The sequence below is a fragment of the Hippocampus comes genome, unplaced genomic scaffold, assembly GCF_001891065.2.
Source record: "Hippocampus comes isolate QL1 unplaced genomic scaffold, H_comes_QL1_v1.1 scaffold41, whole genome shotgun sequence".
NCBI lineage: Eukaryota > Metazoa > Chordata > Actinopteri > Syngnathiformes > Syngnathidae > Hippocampus > Hippocampus comes.
In genome coordinates, this window is record NW_017805153.1 from 1,551,589 (window position 1) to 1,566,704 (window position 15,116).

The window sequence follows — 15,116 nt, forward strand, 5'->3', positions numbered from 1 at the left end:
GTGTCTTCTGTGCGGAGAAAGTGTGGCGCGATTGAAATAGTGTAATCTGAGACGACATCATGAAACGAAACACGCGAACAAAAACAAGAACATGGACATGGAGGGGGAAGGGGGATTTCATTAAAAACGGTATACTTAAAGTTTGTGACGAAGTTTACCCCGAAAAAAAGCAACTCTTTTTAAACGTGAGCATTAGTAGAAACACAATTGCAGTGTTTCTGCAAAGATACGGCAGTGCGTGCTGCGCAGTTTGCCCGTTTCCTCCCCGACACAGTGGCCCCGCTGCGCATCCAGGCTGATTTAAAGTATTTATTGTTTTGATCAGGTCATGTTCAATAAAACATACATGATTAATCGATACCCAGACCTACAAACGGTGTGTGTAATAAGTGGGTAAATGGTACGGAGGGAGTCTATTTATTGTCCACAACAGGTTATTTGATAAAACATGTCATTATAACATGTCTATTGTCATTATAATATTTTGCATGTGTCCCCAAAGCTGCTTTCTGTCATGTCGTTATGGGGTAGCTGCCCCTTTAAGAAACCCTCACTGACATTACATTCAACTTTTTATCCTTTTTGAATAGTTGCTGAAAAAGTGGCTAATGCAGAGTAAATATCAACAATGAAGATTCATCATTTTCATGGTATTGGTTGTGTAGTTGGATGTTGTCAAGCTTAACACGTCCATTATGTCATCGAGAAACATCAGCTGACATTAAAACCTTTCAAAAAGTCAGAACGCATTTGTTAAAGCAGCTTGCTAACAAAATGATTTTACTCCACCATGTGTTCAACAAAATGCCAAGAATGGCCATCCTGTCATCATCCACCCATCAGCTCACTCACATATTTTGCTGTGTGCATGGACTCTACATCTACTTCATTCATTCATTCATTTTCCGATCCGCTTAATCCTCACAAGCCATCTTCGGGCAGTAGGCCGGTTGCCAGCCAATCACAGGGCACACAGAGACGAACAACCATGCATGGCCACACTCACACCTAGGGACAATTTAGAGTGTTCAGCCAGCCTCCCATGCATGTTTTTGGAATGTGGGAGGTAACCAGAGTACCCGGAGAAAACCCACGCGGACCCGGAGAGAACATGCAAACTCCACACAGGGAGACCGGAGCTGGATTTGAATCTGGTACCTCTGCACTGTGAGGTCGACGCGCTAATGATGCTAGCTAAGCTAAAAGCTATGTTGGACAGTCCCTCCCACCCCCTCCAGCCAGCCCTGACAGCACTCGGTAGCTCCTTCAGTCAGAGACTGTTACACCCGCGTTGCAAGACGGAGAGATACCGCCGCTCGTTCCTACCGACTGCTGTCAGGCTGCTGAATAAAAAATGAATAAATAAATAAATCATAAAATTATTGAAATGATATGACAACAAATGTGAATGTGAATAGTACTGTGACTATTGTATTTATATTGCACTTAATTGAACTTATTGACCTTTTCCAGATTTGTATTTATATTGCACTTAATTGAACTGTGTTTTCTTTTCTCTTCTTTCTACCCACAATCTTGCTGCTGAAGGCTGTAAATTTCCCCAGTGTGGGACAAATAAAGGATATCTTATTCATTGAAGGTGCGCCTCATAATCCAGTGCGCCTTTTAGTGTGGAAAATACGGTAGTTTTGTGGACCTCTTTTTAAAGTTTACCCTTCCTGGCACTTCGTTTTCTATAATTTGACGCCCCCCCCACGGCAAGTTTTCATTCTTGTTACTTACGCCGTAATACCGTGAAGATAGCATTTTGTGAGGTTTTTATATCGTTACATCCCGAGTAATAATTATGCTGTTTATTATCTTCTTAATATGCAATTCTCGTGAGGTGGATGGATTATCTCAGCAAAGGATAAGTGGTGTCAAACACATACAGTATTTAGAAGATGTTGGAGACAAATAGGTCCTGTGTGCGAACATTAAGTCTCACATCTTGAGAATTCAGCTCATGAAAAATGGGAGCAAAAACAAAAATGTTGGCATTTATACTTTTGGTGACTACGTAAGCAACACTTTCTGGCATTATATCTTGGTGCCACATAAAAACACCATAACCTGATGATGCATAATGAATGGTTTTAGCAGTTTAAAGGCCACATGCAGCTTTTAAACTGTTGGCTAGTCTGACAGTAACGTTAGTTTTTCCCCTCTCGAAAAGAATTGTACAGTGAACACAGCCAGCGGTGGCAAATGGATCAGAGCTTTTGCACAGTAGACAAAAAGTCAAGAGTTTACATCATATTTTACAATCTTGTTAAACCTTTGAATAATAATAAATTTTGTCTTTGGTCCACGTCCATTACGTTTTTAAAAACGTAACATAGCACCATCAATCCTTTTTAAAGCATGCAGTTATTATTATTATTTTTTTTTCCCCAAAGATGTACCGTAATATGTACCTTTTGTTCTTTCTTCCACAGTCAATTCCAAATGACATTGAGCAAAAAGTGTGCAAGGGGACAAAGTTGGGTTAAGTTGACTGTATATTTGACTCAAAGTTGAGTTTGTCAAATAAAATCAAACAATTTCACCATCTCACATGAGTGAAGTACAGTTCCTCATCTGCGTCAAGTCCAGGATTCCTCTCCAAGGGAAGCTCGTTAGGTGTCCATGCGCTGGCGAAGTTAAGGAAGTCCCACTTGTCTTTGTCCCCTTCCTCAGCCTTGAGGTACTCCTTCCTTCCATTCAGAGTGCTGCCTGTCACGGTTTCCTTTCAAAGACAAATTTTCCTGAGCTTCTTCAAACTCTATTGATGTGCAGTGAGCAGGCAAGCTCTTTTTATTTATAGAGCACATTTCAAACCCAGACTGCTTTATCATACAACAACAAAAAAGTGTGCATAAAATCTCGACACTCAGTTATGAGTAGCAGTTACACAGTACTGCGGAACAGAAAATATAAAATAGCGACTTTGAATCACACGGCAAATGAGTCAATTGTATTAATCTTAGTTGATGTCAACAAGCAGTGCATTTCAAATCTTATTTCTTCTGTCAAGGTTAAAAGTCAAAAGACATCTGGTGCTCATCTGCAAATAGTGCACTTGGAGGTATTCACAACACTTCATTTTTACTTTTCCCACATTTTGTCATGTTAAAGCCTTCTTCCAAAATGTATTAAATTGATTTTAAAATTTCCACACACGATACCCCAAATAAGGCAAAAGATGTATTTATTTATGCCAAATCATTTAAAATAAAATAAATAAATAAATCACATGTACAAAAAGTATTCACAACCTTTGCTATGATGCTCAAAACTGTGCTTGGGCGCATCACTTATCTGTTTCGCCCTGATCATCCTTGAGAGGTTTTTTTCAACTTAAGTGGAGTCTAGCTGTGGTGACTTACATTTACCAGATAAGCATGCACATGTGTTTATGTAAGGTCCCATAGTTGACAAGTCAACAGGGCATATCAGAGCACAAATCAAGCGTAAAGTCAAATTCATTGTCCTGTAGACCTCAGAGACAGCATTGGCTTGAGGCACTGATCTGGGGTAGGATACAGAAACATGTCTACTGCTTTTGAACTCCGTGATCGGTAAATGGATGGTTCTGAAACACCAGGACTGCTCAGAGAAATGAGCACTTAGCGAAGAGGAGATTCGGGCATGGAGCTGACTTAAAATCCGATGATCACTCTTGTCAGAGCGCCATGGTTCCTCTGTGGAAAGAGAACCTTCTTCATTGCCTGAATGGTAGAGTGGACAGATGGAAGCCACTCATTATCATTATGAGGTGTTGAGTGTGTAATTTTGAGGGAAAATATTTACTTATTCCAGCCTCTCCTTGGTAAAAGGCAGATGGCTGCGAGCCTAGAGTTTGGTCAAAGGTACCTGAAGGACTGTTAGACTATGAGAAACGAAATTCTCTGGCCTGATGATACAAAGACTGAGCTCTATTGCTTGATTGCTTGACATGTTTAAATGAAACCAGGCACTGCTCATCAGCTGGATGAAACCATTCTTACAGTGAAGCACAGTGGCGGCAGCATCATGATGTAGCAATGTTTTCCATAAGCAGCAACTAGGAGACGCGTCAAGATTGGGGGACAGATGAATGCAGCAAATTACAGAGACATTCCGGTGAAAACTTGCTCCAGAGCCCCTTTGACCCCAGCCTGTGGAAACAGGTCATCTTTCAGCAGGTGTCACACAGCCAAGGTATCAAAAGAAAACTGTGGGACAACTCTATGAATGTCCTTGAGAGGCCCAGCTGGAGCCTGGACTTTAATCTGATTGAACAACTGTAAAAATATCTTCAAATCTGAACACAGATGCTGCATCCTCCAACGCGATAGAGGTTGAGGTAGGTGTGCCAAGCTTGTGCAGTCATATTAAACAAAGTTGAGGCTGTAAGGATACAATAGACTCAACAAAGCACTGAGCAAAGACAGTGAATACTTTCAGTGTTGTGAAAATTTGCCCCCTTCCCGATTTCATTTTTTTGATCTTGCCCCCCCCCCCCCACCACCACATTTATCACAATTAAATGCTTGAGGTCTTCAAAGCCAATTTGAGAATCTCAAAAAGACAACCCAAGTAAAAACAAAATGCATTTTCTAAAACTGCACTTAGGGAAAATTCAAAACCTGTCAGGCCCCATGTTAGGCGCTGGGAATACTTTCTGGAGGCACTGGACATGGGCTATGAGTACAGTGTGCCCAGGGCATATTGAGGTTTGGCATTCACTTATCATTTTTCAGCATTTGATGAGGTTTTTTACGGATTACTTATTGCAATGCTCTCACGTGGCAAAAGAGAGTCACAATCGTAATGTACTTTTCAGACATTTATTGAAAGGCAGGAGAATAGTAAAACACAAACATAATAACCACACTCACCTAGGAGCTGCTGTGGGCCACAGCTTATGCTCAGATACTCACAAATAGACTGAGTGATGTAACACACCACCCATATTTGCAGGAAATAAGGAGAGTATATAACGCACACATAATACCAGCGGTGGGCAGTCCGTTCACTGACGGGATGGGCTGTCACTCTGTCACTGACGGATGCCCATTTTGGTGGCGATACTCGATTTTCGACAAACTTTCCAAAATGACTGATGGAAGTGTTCGTCTGTCAGTGCAATCGTCACTAATCGGGAAATGTACCAATGGAGCTCTCTGTCCATCACTGAGTGATGCCCATTTCGCTGACGACTGACGGAAACATGCCCCGCCTGTCGCATGTGCGTTTGTTATATAACACAGGCTTGCTAGCTTTGAGCAGACTTCATTGACTCTATGTAGCGTAGGTGACAGTATGCCCCAAAGGGAAAACCATCACTAAGGCTGACATGAACTACACTAACCACTAATTAATGAGCTAAGAGGTCAGACAGTAGTTTTGAATACTAGAGATATTTTTACAGAGAAGTTCTTGTGAGTTAAGTTTTTACATTTCTATTTTTATTTCATTATTCTATTTTATTATTTTTGCATTCTGGAAACCAAATAAAGTTTGTTTTTTTTTTTAAAAACAATGTATTTACAGTTGACCTCCCTGCTATTTGCATGGAGCAGAGACCCGACGGGCCCGCGAAAAGCGAAAATCCACATATAATGCATGTCCATTAAAATGCATTGTGGGGTCAAAACCGAGAAGAATTGAATGGAATTGCCACCTAAAGAATCACAATCGAATCATGAGGTTCTTAAAAATGCCCAGCCTTAGTTAAGTACCTTCTTGTTGAGCATGGACCACATCACGGCATCAAAGGTACCCTTGGCGATGAGGTAGTGTACATTGACAGACATCGTTTGCCCGATACGATGGGCGCGATCCTCAGCCTGCTTAATCTGCCCGGGGTTCCAGTAGAGCTCGGCAAACACCACGTGGCTGGCAGCGGTGAAGGTCAAACCCTGGGGAGGAGCCAAAAACTGTTCACTGACATGCAACGGAGCGTTCTTTTTGTGTGTGGTGAGCGTGCATGCTTGCGTACGGTACCTGACCGGCTGCCTGGATGCTGAGGATGGCCACTCTCGCATCTGGGTCATTCTGAAACTTGTGAACTAACTGGATTCTCTCAGAAGATGGGACACTGCCATCGATACGAATATAACCAGCCTGTGAAACAAAAGCAAACGATACTAACTGCTTGTTCACCAAATCGAATCTACATTGCCGTCTATCGAAATATGCAGTAAATGATATAATGGCTTAACAAGCGGGTACACCTGAATGAGCTTTTCATCCACTTCTCCATTTTCATACTTTTGGGGAGATTAGACTAGGCTGTGGTTAAATTCTTTTGAATTTGAATTTTCAGTTTAAAATTATGATTGAAAATATGATTTAAAATTAAGATTTTCCACACTTTGACTGGCTTTTTGCAAAAATTGCAAAGGTGAATCATTTAAATGTGTGAGTGCATCGACAAAATGTCATTTGCAGTCATTGGTCTAGTCATTTATGAGAGCGGTTTGGAGTATAGTATATGGCATACTATACTCCAAAAGAAAATTCGACTGCGATTGGCTGGCAACCGGTTCAGGGAGTACCCCACCGACTGCCCGAAGACTGAGATAGGTTAGCAGCATACCTGCAACATGTGAGGATAAGCGGATCAGATAATGGATGGATGGATGGATGTTCATTCTAAAAGAATCTCCAATTGTTTTCAAACAAATCTGTTGGATTGCACTGAGTCATGTTGAGCACCCCATTGATTTAAAATTCACTTCTTTCATTTGTTGGGGTGATCCTGTTATTTTAAACACAAGCAGTTCACTAGCAACGGTGCGCCGCTTCTTCTGAATGCATTTCAGGGAAAAAACACATTCACGTAATAGGAGAGAGGTCAGGTGTGAGAATTGTGCTCACCCAGACAGTACTTGATTTGAATAAAAGCTCTTACAATTGCAAAAGGGTGGTTTGTGCTGGACACTGCAAACAAAGGGCAGTTTATAAACACGTACTTCGTATTCAGGACATTTCTGTAACAGACGTGCAAATGAACAAAGCTAAGTGGAGGGGCTGGGATGAATTAACAGCAGTAAACAGGATTTGATTCTGCCAAATAAAGAGAGCAGCATCTAAAGGTCCATTCAAGCACAACTTGTCAGAGTTGCTAATGCACCACAGCGAGTGTTATTTTCTTTTGTTTGGATCCTTGGGTCATGTGGAGCTGCTCCATGTTCACACTGTGCGGTTCCAACATGCACCGTAAATGTACGTACAGTATCGTGAACACTTAGCAGTGGCTCAATAGGAGCAAAACAAGAGAGGCCAGTTTGACTTCTCCTGGCTAAAGGTCACAACCAAGGATCCGTCTGCTTTTAACGTCTTCCCAAGGCCATGAATCACGCAGAAAGCAGCCTGCTGTTCCAACACCTGTGCTTTTCTCTCGCACTTGGGGTCTCCATATTATCACACACACAACCCAAACCACTGCGCCACAGGGTAAAAGCCTGCTACTTGTGCCATGCTATCACACACAAGAAACACCCTCCGCTGCATCTCATCACACCATATTTCGCAGAGGATTCCTTTTTTTAGACCCACTGTACTAATTGGAGAGTGCAAGCACGGCGAAATGAGCGCCTCACAGCAGAAGGTGTTATCGCACGTTGTCGTCAAGCATTACATACATCCAACACCTTCTCGACCTATGCCGCACACACAATCTCGAACCCTCCTGCTAGTTCCTTGCGCTGAGCTGAGCGATGCCGTTTGCCTGTGACAACTTGTGAATTACGTCTTTGGCGAGAAGTCTTGAAATTAAAAGTTTACTTTCGGAGAGAGGAAAAGTAGGCCTTCTTCACTGATCAAAGTGAGACTTTATCATTGCGTTTAAAAGCGCACATAATGAAAAGTGATAGCAATTGCGATAATAGCGAATAGATGGGTAATGCTGCCCTTACCTTGGCCTCAATGACAGCTTCCGTGCAGGCCTGCAGCATGGTTAGGTGGTGGGCAAAAACAAGGAATTTGAGGTGCTCTGCCTCCAGCATCATTTTGATGTAGTCCTTCACTGCTCCAGCCTAGCATCACATGCGCACACACGCACACGCACACGCACACACACACACACACACACACACACACACACGCACACACACACACACACACACACACACGCACACACACACACACACACACACACACACACAGGCATGCACAGAGATAGACACAGATTAAAGGGGGCCACTGAATCTATCGATCCATTTGTGGACCCCACAGAAAGGAATGGGCTAGATCAGTGAGGAAGTCAATTAATCACAGCAGCATCCTCTCTGTGTGATCAATTCACCATTGAATGCCAAGAGATCTGGACTTAAAAAGAGAGCGAGAACACAAAGCAGCTGCGAATCAATACCTTGCAACTCAGAGATATGAGTGGTGTTCCACGCTCAGCCTGAGATTACCGGGGAAAAAAATAAATAAATAAAATAGGCTTCAGAGCTGTGTGAATCCAGGATTAAAAATATTACAGAAAGATTACAATTGAAATGCTGTGGCATGACCTTAAAAAGATTTTTATGTTCTGGTTAAATTTTGTTCAGATTCCACCCCAAATTCTTTTAAAATGGTTAAGCATAATAAATCTGTAAACTCCAAAATTAATTTCACTACGAGCATGTGTTGATGAAATGTCAGTTGAGTTTTATGCAGAACTAAGCCAGTGATTTAGATTGTATATGACATACCTTTTTAATATGTATTGGCTAAATCTTAAGACACTTATACCCATTTCCCACTGCCGCAAAACCACGGGTAAACACGCTTTTTTGGGCAGTGGGAAAGGCACACTGACCAGTGTCGATCCGTGTCCACCAGCACATAACATCGCGCGCCATCGGCCTCATATATAGCACGCCCCCACAACAAAGCTAGGAGATCGGCCCTTAAGCTGTTGTCTCAGGAGCTGCTTTTCGACCATTTTGAGGACGGTAAAAAGCATGTTAAAAGGAAGAACACTCTCCATGTTGCTTTGTTTACCACCAAGAAATCTGTCGCACTATCTACGCAATCACAGCGTGGTGACGTACCCAAGAGGCAAAGTGGTGTGGGGGGGGCAGAATCGCCTTCTGTTTGTCAATGGGAAAGGGACAATATGCCAATTGGTTGCGTGTCGCCACGGATCACTACTACCCACTAATTTCAGTGGGAAAGGGATAATTACAGTATACATCAGATCTGCATGTATTTTAATGGATTTTTTTTTTTGCCTTTGCAGTATTTAAAAGGCATTTCCTTGGATCCAGAAAGAAAAAAAATATACATACATATTTTCTAATAATTTGCCCGCTATTCCAATTTACCGGCAAAGGTTCCCCACAAAGGAGTTACTGTTTTCCTCCTGACCTTGCCCGTGCAGTTCTTTTTGTGCCAAATTTGATATATTTTTCTAATCTAAGAGTATTTCAATTTATTTTAGTCACCAACATCCAGTAACAAAATACTGTATACAGTCCACACATCTGATGACAATGCCATGTGATCAGTGATTTGACTGGTTTCAAAATGGGCCTAACAGTTGGCTCTTCCACAGTAATGCGCGAGACAAATGTGTATTCAGACCATCGGCGCACAATGCTCAATAAAAGGCCCAGATGGATCAGCTCGTGTTTAGGAGAGAGACATAACCTGAAAATAATGAAACGAGTACAAAAACACCGTCACACGTAGAAAGCGCCCACACTCGTGGCCAACAACTGAATGTATGTGTGTATAAAAGTGAGAAAGAGCAAGAGTGTGCAAGAGAGAAACAAAGAGGGCTCACATTTTCTAGCAAAGTGAGCCTGTTTTGGGACAACAGATGAAATAGTGTGTTGACAGAAAACTCATGTATCACGCATCTATTGAATGGCAGAACGTGCCCCAGTGCGCTGACCAAATGTCCTCCTCCCGCATGTGCTCTGACGCCATCACTGTATTCGGTTGTAGCCCTTTCATACTGATTATGCAGCTAACAAATGTTTAATAAACCTTGTCAAAACATTTCACAGTCTCTACTTTTCAATCAAAAAAAAAAAATCTTTTTTTTTTTTGCTTCCCCCATCTGTGTCACATCGCATGTGGTTAAATGATGAACTATCTGTGGTAGGGATTGGTGAGTGTGAATACCAGGCATTAGTATCGGGCCAATACCGGCCTTATTTTCAGAGTATCGTGTTCTCGCAACGGCGGCCAATACCAGTCAGCGATAACAAGACACACTCTTATGACCATTTCACTGTCAGCAAACAATAGACATGCATGGCTGACATAACCTCTCTCTAAGTGGACTGCATCCATGTCAACTGTCTCCTTTGCACATTGGGATGAAATTTCTGTAAATCCATATGTATGTTTATAAGGTTTATATTAATGCTTTGAGTTCATGATAAGTGTGTTGCTACCAACATCTATATGCTTATTTGTTAGCTCAATTTCGGGATGGCTGGCAGTTTTTTTTTTCTTTTGAATTCCATTCATGTCCATCCTCTCATATTCCCATTCAGATACAATTTCATTAATTATAGTATATGCATGTTTATAAGGATTATATTCATGTTTAGAGTGTGTTATTAGTATTATTAGTTCCAACATTAAAAACTTTTATTTGCTAACTTTATTTGGGTGGTATGATGACTTTCTCCGTGATGGTATTTCATGCGTATACTTATTTTAAAAATTTACCTGTTTTCATCGACTCAGAAAAAATGAAGCGTTATTATTCGGTGCATAATAAGGTCTATTTTTATGCAGTAGAGGCAACATAGCACTTTTACTCACTCACTTATTATACAGAGTATTATAATTACCTGTTGCCTATTTTTTTTTTGTTGAATGTACCTATATTTTTTACGAATGGTATTTTTACTCTGGATGGTTGTATTTTATTTGATCTTTAATCTATTTTTTTCTTATTTTGGACATGTAAAAATCACCATAGTCATCAATATCGACTGGTATGAAATGCTTACAGTGCATGGTGATTTGTCAGCCGTGTCTTTCAAGCCTATTTGTCAAATTCATTGAGTCAAATTTACAGTAACTGATAACATTTGAACCTGGATTATTTTGAACAAAGCCTAAAACGCAGGGAGTTGTCAGTTTAGTTTTGCATTGTTAATTTATTACAAATGATCCTAATTTCAGAGTGAGATGTTTGTGTTTTATTTTGGACTGCAGCGTGAATGTTTGCCAGAAGTAAGGGAAACGTATTTCTATAAAATGGTCTGTCACTGGTTTATTAGGCATCTCATGTATCAAAAATACGTCCGCTTCACAGTACAGAGGCGCAGGGTTAAATTCCAGGCTCTGGCCTTCCTGTGTGGAGTTTGCGACATGTTCCCACCGTGCCTGCGTGGGTTTTCTCCGGGGCCTCCGGTTTCCTCCCACATTCCAAAAAACACGCGTGGCAGAGTCATGCAACACTCTTAATTGTCCATAAGTGTGATTGTGATAGCGAATGATTGTTCGTCTATAAATGCCCTACGATTGGCTGGCAACCAGTTCAGTGTGTACCCCGTCTCCTACCCGATGAGAGCCAGGATAGGCTCCACACGCCCCAGTGACCCTTGTGCGGACAAAGGGGATCGGAAAATGGACGGATGGATGGTATTGGGATCAGTGAGTACTGAAGTATTTAATATTTAATAAAAGTGGAATCAAACACCCCTAGTGGATAATCGCATAAAAAACAATTTTGCTTAAGTTGGGACGTTGTGTAAATAAAAGTAGAATACAATGATTTGCAAATCATGTTCAACCTATTTTTAATCGAATACACTTCACTGACAAGATATTTAAAGTTCAAACTGATATTCAGTTTATGTTATGTCCAGTATTGCCCTTATTTCCTCCTCTGTGTCTATCACCAAAAAATTATACACCATTAAGACTTTAAATGACTAATGTTCATCATATCAAATATGTGTAAATGTGACTTCAGCTTAGGTGAAGACATAATCATGAAACAATTAATAAAATGCAACACCACTGCAGTCAGCAAAGAGGGAAATTTACACAGTAGGTGCTGATGTGATGGATTTCATCGAGTGTGAGCACATCTGTCACACACTGAAGATGAGGAAGAGTGGGGAAGAGCATCAATGAAGGAGCGGAGGAGGAGTGAATGAGGACCACAGGAGGAAAGGAAAGGAAGCCCAGGGAGCTGATACGGAGGAGAGGAAAAAGCGATGGAGGAGGGCAAGAGGAGAAGGCTCCTTCTGTTGTTCTAAATCATTTTTTGCATTCCAGTAGTTGTAAATGATGACATTCACAGTATGTTTATTTTCAGATTTATGTTCAATATACCAGACTTCATCATTGTTCCTCTATTGCGTCCTACATTTGTTCAAAGACATATATTTTTTTAATGCGTTTCTGTTGACACCATCGACACCCAGTCGACACCACACGTTTTGGTTGTTCTTTGAAAAATTACGTTTATTCTTTGTATAATTTATGTAAATAATGCAATAAATGACTGTTCGTCCACACCCCTCTATTAGAAATTTAAGAAAATGTTTTTCCTCAGACTACAATTAAAAAGAAATCAATAAAATCTTGCGGTTATTCAGAAATGTGTGAAATCCGAAAACAAGTGTATTTGATCACATAGCGTAACCTATTAAATTAATTTCAGACTTTGGATTCTTCTTAGACCTCTTGGACTTAAAACTGCACACTTTTTAATGTGTCTGAGAAAATTGACGAAAATCAAGTTCTAAACTGACAAGATTATTTTTTTTAATTATTAAAAACCTGCTCTTAGATATGGTGAAATAATAATAAGACTTTTCTCTCCAAACCTAATTATGCAAATCCAAGTATTACCATGTGCATTTTAAAGAATTATTTTTTTTAAATATCTCTTTTGTCCATTTCTCTCAAGAATGAGTGATTTATATTTATTTGAGGATCTTAAACATGAAAGTGGTCAAACTTGAGAAAAAAAATAAAAAGATTTTCAGGAGGGGCAAAATACTTTTTCGCAGCACCGTATGTGCAATAACAGCTATATTCTCCCGTCCGTCTTCTTTTTTACTTAACTGGTCTTGTGTACTTGTGTATTCCTCCATCCAGACTTCACACGCACGCACGCACGCACACACGCACATACGCACACACACACACATACACACACACACACACACACACACACACACACACACACACACACACACACACACACACACACACAAAACCACGCAGTAAGATGAAAATGAGTTTGAGCGTGTGTGATTCATTGAATCCTGAAGCTGGATGTAAATCAAGGAGCATGAGAGTTTCCCTGAGACATTGAAATCCATGAGATAAATATAGCTTACTTTAAACATGAAAATATCTTACATAGCGCATGGGTCATCGAGAAGTCAGGACTCGCATACTTTTTTTTAATTCAGTCTTAAATAAATCAAAACTAATCAAATTACTGTACTTGTAACTGAATGCATGTTTGTAGATCAGTAGTGCCCAACCTTTCTTGCACCACTAGCAATTGCAATATTACGATGACTTTAGTTCTTGTCAAAGTGGGAGCCCTGCGCTTTCAGAAACTGTGAAGCCTTGTTTTGAATTCCCGCCGCCGGCGCCATGTTTGAAAAATCGGTCCTCGCAGTTATAGGTGAAATAAAGCCAGCTGGCACTAATCAATATCACGACTAAAATGCTTTGCTAGCTGACTCACAGCGCCTCTTTGACTAGCTTCATAAAATATCACTTGTTCAGTCTCCTCACATGCATTTGATCGCTTTCTGGAAGTTGCTTACATGTGGCGACGTACAGTATGTTATAATGCCAAGCGAAATTTGATGGTTTACCATTTCGGGCCAGTGGACCTACTCCAGCTTCTGGAGCATGTAAGAGGAAAAGTACCCAAAGTGTGTATCTGTCAGGAATGTGCATAAATGACAGACTTAAGTTGAGCAGCCAGAAAAGTGTACAACTGTGCATTTTTGTGATTTGAGCACATGGGAGAGCATGGCCCTAAGCCATGCAGAAAACACAAATAGAGTTTATTTACAACAATGCAGAAGCACTGGAGAGCCAACATGCAAATTCCCCAAATCCAAACACACCATAAGCAAAAAGAGCATCGGGGCAGACTTGCAACAAATGACAACAACCAGACAAGACAAAACATAAACCAGGAACTAAATACACGCACACTAACGGCATGATGAGTTCCCCATGGAAGGAGAGCGCTGATTGACGGAAAAAAAAGTCAGCACTGGGGCAGATGAAGGACGAGCATGATAAAAAAACACATGAAGCAAAAATTGAGTGAATTCGGTTACAAAAAACAAAAACAAAGAACGTAAAGTGCAAATGAAAATAGTTCAAACGACAAATTAAATAGAGCATCCTGCTTGCCTCTGTGACCTTGACTGACAGCTTGGAGCTTATAGTCTGAGAAAACACGTAATGCTGAGTTCACTGTAGCCTGCAGGTATCTTGTATCATTTCACTGCGAGCTGCTGCCCAGTAACCACGCATGGTGATGACTGCGGCTGTGGCTTGAGTGTGGAAATGCTGTACAGTAAATCATCCAGCATCTGGGCTCGGCTCATTTCACTGTGGCGCGGCAAGAGACACCTAAGAATAGTGCCCACTAGTGAGAATATTATGGTTTTTATTTGAGTCAGACACAGTCTATGCTGGACAGTTAAGAAAAAGGTTTGGGTGATGTGAAATCTCACCTCTGTAAAATGCCTCTTGCGACCTGACAACTTCAGCATCCATGACACCTGTTCTGGCAGAACCTCTGCTTTGATTTGCTGATATAATTAGTCGGTGCTCCAAATAATAACTCACTTCACCAGGTCTGCTGACCCTTTTCTGATCGGGGGGTCCTCATTACTGACGGCTTGGTTATGCTGGGTCCTTTCCGCTGAGTTTAATTAGTGCACAAACTTCTCAACTGTCTGAAGCGGGCTGTTAGCTTTAAAGTCCAGCATCAGAGCTGTCCTCTCTGGGTAATTGGGAGCAGATGCTTGGCGGGTAACGCAATAAAAATACCCCAAAGACTTTTTGGCACCATCATGGCCAGGACGACTGGAGGGCAGGCAGGGGCCATGTTGCTCGTCAAAGTGACATAAATGTGATATTTCACTGTTCTACCCCCTCCTGATGATCAAAAAAAAAATCCCCTCAAGTAT

At 41.1% G+C, this 15,116-nt stretch overlaps 1 protein-coding gene across 8 annotated transcripts in view; it reads right to left on the bottom strand.

Moving 5' to 3' along the window:
- The window catches only part of zranb3 (zinc finger, RAN-binding domain containing 3), a 98,022-nt gene that overhangs the window by 55,672 nt on the left and 27,234 nt on the right, over nucleotides 1–15,116 (bottom strand). For all 8 annotated transcript variants that reach the window (XM_019868446.1, XM_019868445.1, XM_019868450.1 and 5 more), the window contains exons 9-12: nucleotides 7,887–8,006; nucleotides 5,971–6,090; nucleotides 5,706–5,885; nucleotides 2,558–2,728 (exon numbers count right to left, since the gene is read on the bottom strand). In XM_019868446.1, coding sequence (XP_019724005.1) covers nucleotides 2,558–2,728; nucleotides 5,706–5,885; nucleotides 5,971–6,090; nucleotides 7,887–8,006 — 591 coding nt within the window. The remainder of the gene's footprint in view (nucleotides 1–2,557; nucleotides 2,729–5,705; nucleotides 5,886–5,970; nucleotides 6,091–7,886; nucleotides 8,007–15,116) is intronic.